Raw genomic sequence first — 2,942 nt, 5'->3', positions numbered from 1 at the left:
GCAACATCTAAATTGGAGTGTTTGAAAGAAGAGTTGTCTTATATGTTGGCTATTGAGGTAATAGAGTATGGGCAGAGTGAGTGGAGTTCTCCAGTGGTACTTGTCCTAAAATCTGATAATACCTCAAGACCTTGCATTGACTACAGGAAGGTGAACTAGACTAAGACTGACGCCTTCCCAATGCCAAGACTTGAAGACTGGATCGGAAGTGCAGAGGTTGTTTCTAAATTAAATCTGCTGAAAAGTAGCAGGTGCTTCTGACTCCTACGGCTAAGGAGATTTCAGACTTTGTGACACCAAATTGTATATTTGATGAATGCCATCACTAGGTTGAGCTCACTGGTTACATATATTGATGATGTCGATGTGTACAGCTCATGGGAAGAGCACTTTGTACATCTGCGGCAGCTCTTAGAAAGGTAGCAAAAAGCAGGTCTTGTTGCGAATTTACCAAAATGTGAGTTTGCGAAAGGACAAGTCACCTATCTTGGGCATCAGGAAGGTCAAGGGAAGGTAATGCCTCGCCGTGCCAAAGTGGAGGCCATCCTTGACCTTCCGGTGCCAAGGAACTGACGAGATGTCATGAGGGTGCTGGTAACAATTAGGTACACCTTCACGTTCACTGCAGCACTTAACTCATTCCCCGCCATTGATGAGATTTTCCGTCAATTGGTGTTTTCAGTGAAATACAATAGGGGGCGCTCTGACGGATGTTGTGAAAAAGTTACAGGACTGGGAGGCCATAAACCAACAAACAAGACCACCCGCGGAGAAGTAGAGGGGAAAAAAAACGTCTTATTCACCCTTATTTTCCAGCGGGTGGAGTTCGATCAGTCTATATGTGATTTTTTGTGTCAAAAAGTAAACCGTATAGATGTGAGATAAAAGCTCTTGAACAGTACAAACATGCCGGCGCCAGCAAGGAGATATTCGACTGCTGAAGCTTTAGAGTTAATTATAGATACAGACTCTGATAATTCATTTTTTGACGTCCGTGAAACTGATCTGGATGAAGACAGCAGCGGCGACAGCGAAATGAGGAATTCAGGACCTACATTCAGACCTTCCCGACGTATAAGAGGTAAGATATGATCACGTTATTTTTTTATTTACCGTGCTAGCATACGCATCTGCTAATTCATGAGATCCCTCAGTTTTATACATAAACTATGTACCAAACGAATTTTTGAAGGACTTTTTATTGTAAAATTCCAGACACAGAGTCCAGGTCTCCAAGATCCAGGTCTCCAAGGTCCAGACATACACGTAGGTGCAAGAGGTGAGTTATGATAACATGTTTTATTTAGTTTGATAATATGTTACTTGGATTGTATGATTACTAGATACTAAACGACAAGAGCATCTGCTAATTTGTGAGAGAAGATAAAAAAGAAATCATTTATCTTTCATTTTGTACACAAACTATTTACCAAATGAATGGTTGTATGACATTTTACTGTAATTTTCCAGACACAGAGTCCAGGTCTCCAAGATCCAGGTCTCCTTCTTACAGACCCACCGGAGGTGCAAGAGGTGAGTTATGATAACATGGTGTATTTTTTTAGTTTGATAACCTGTTACTAAGATTGTATGATTATTACGTGAATTTTTGAGAGGAGATGCAAAATAAATGTATCTTTCATTTTGTACACAAACTATTTACCAAATGAATATTTGTATGACATTTTACACACAGAGTCCAGGGATTCAAGGCCCAGGTGTCCTTTATACAGAATTACCCAAGGTGAAAGAGGTAAGATATGATATGAAGAGGCCGAAAAATAACGTTCCTCTCTTTGTGCACATCACACTGTTGAATAAAAAAATTGTCATTCTAGTTATTTACAGGTCGAACACAGCAAAGAGGCAGAGGTCGGACCTGTGGATCTCATGGGCATGGTGGAGGTCAAGTACCTGGTGACCAAGCAAGAGGCCCTGTAAACCAGCCAGGTGCAGGTCCTGGTCCAGGTAATCTGATGTGGAAAGAAATGAACTGGCAGCCAAAAGACTTTCCTTTCACTGAGAATCCTGGACCTCTAAATGATGATGCTGCTGGTCTTGATCATATCATTCGTAAGCCTGATCTTGAAATGTACTGGTCTACAGATGACATTTTGGCCACCCCCTACTTCAACAAGGTCATGTCCGGCAACCGGTTTGAAATCATAGGAGACTTCTACACTCCAATGATTATGAATCAAGGCCAGCAAATAGCACTGACAAGTTGTACAAAGTCCGCCTCGTCTTATATTACCTTGTATCTAAATTCAGTGAAATGTATCAACCTAACACCAACATTTGCATTGATGAGGTTATGCTTCTGTGGCGTGGACGGCTAACGTTCAGGGTATACAATCCCCAAAAACTTGTCAAATATGGGTTCAAATCCTACATCCTTTGCGATTGTGACACAGGGTACTGTTACAACATGAAACCCTATTGTGGAGAAGGCACTTCCCTGGGAGACACAATTGTCTCTCTTCTTGATCAGGTTTTTGTTCAACAAATGTTTTATTATTGAAAATAACCAATATTTAAAAAAAATATGTAAAAAAAAAAAGCATTTCTGAGTGTATAAGAGAAGAAAAATGTATAATATAGTTTGTAAATGTTGTAGTGCTACACTATTCAAAGAAAATGTATAATTTTATGTAATCATTTTTAGTTATTTTAGTCATTTTAGTTATTTATGTTAAAATATAACTGTAGTTGTCAAATGAAAGTAAAAAGAATCCAAATGTAAACTCCAAATCACATTTTTTTCTTGAAAATAAGTGTGTTTTACAAAAGTGCTGTTTTCTCAGCTTTTTGTCCGGAATGTTGTTTTTTTGTGAAAATGGCCGATATTCAAGTGCTGATAAAAAAAGATTGAATGAAGCTTTTGTGGTAGAGTCTAAACATGCCGCTCTGGAACGCAGCCTCTCACCCGTCCCCCTCCCCCC

General features: G+C 39.5%; 1 protein-coding gene across 4 annotated transcripts; it reads left to right on the top strand.

Moving 5' to 3' along the window:
* Window positions 1-859: 859 nt before the first annotated feature.
* On the top strand, window positions 860-2,521 carry LOC306841709 (uncharacterized protein). 4 transcript variants are annotated; one of them, XM_079371664.1, is made up of 5 exons: window positions 860-1,081; window positions 1,222-1,279; window positions 1,471-1,533; window positions 1,699-1,753; window positions 1,849-2,521. In XM_079371664.1, the coding sequence occupies exons 1-5, from the start codon at window positions 907-909 to the stop codon at window positions 1,939-1,941; spliced, it is 444 nt and encodes a 147-aa protein (XP_079227790.1). In that variant the 5' UTR covers window positions 860-906; the 3' UTR covers window positions 1,942-2,521. The 4 variants fall into 4 exon arrangements, 1 of the variants encoding a protein (XP_079227790.1); XR_013781567.1 differs by lacking the exon at window positions 860-1,081 and having other exon boundaries at window positions 1,090-1,279; window positions 1,477-1,533; window positions 1,697-1,753; XR_013781568.1 differs by lacking the exon at window positions 860-1,081 and having other exon boundaries at window positions 1,096-1,279; window positions 1,697-1,753.
* Window positions 2,522-2,942: the final 421 nt, after the last annotated feature.

This window comes from Symphodus melops (genome assembly GCF_947650265.1).
Source record: "Symphodus melops genome assembly, chromosome: 20".
In the NCBI taxonomy this organism is placed as follows: domain Eukaryota; kingdom Metazoa; phylum Chordata; class Actinopteri; order Labriformes; family Labridae; genus Symphodus; species Symphodus melops.
The sequence above is the reverse complement of the archived record's forward strand: the minus strand, read 5'-3'. Positions and strand labels throughout refer to the sequence as shown.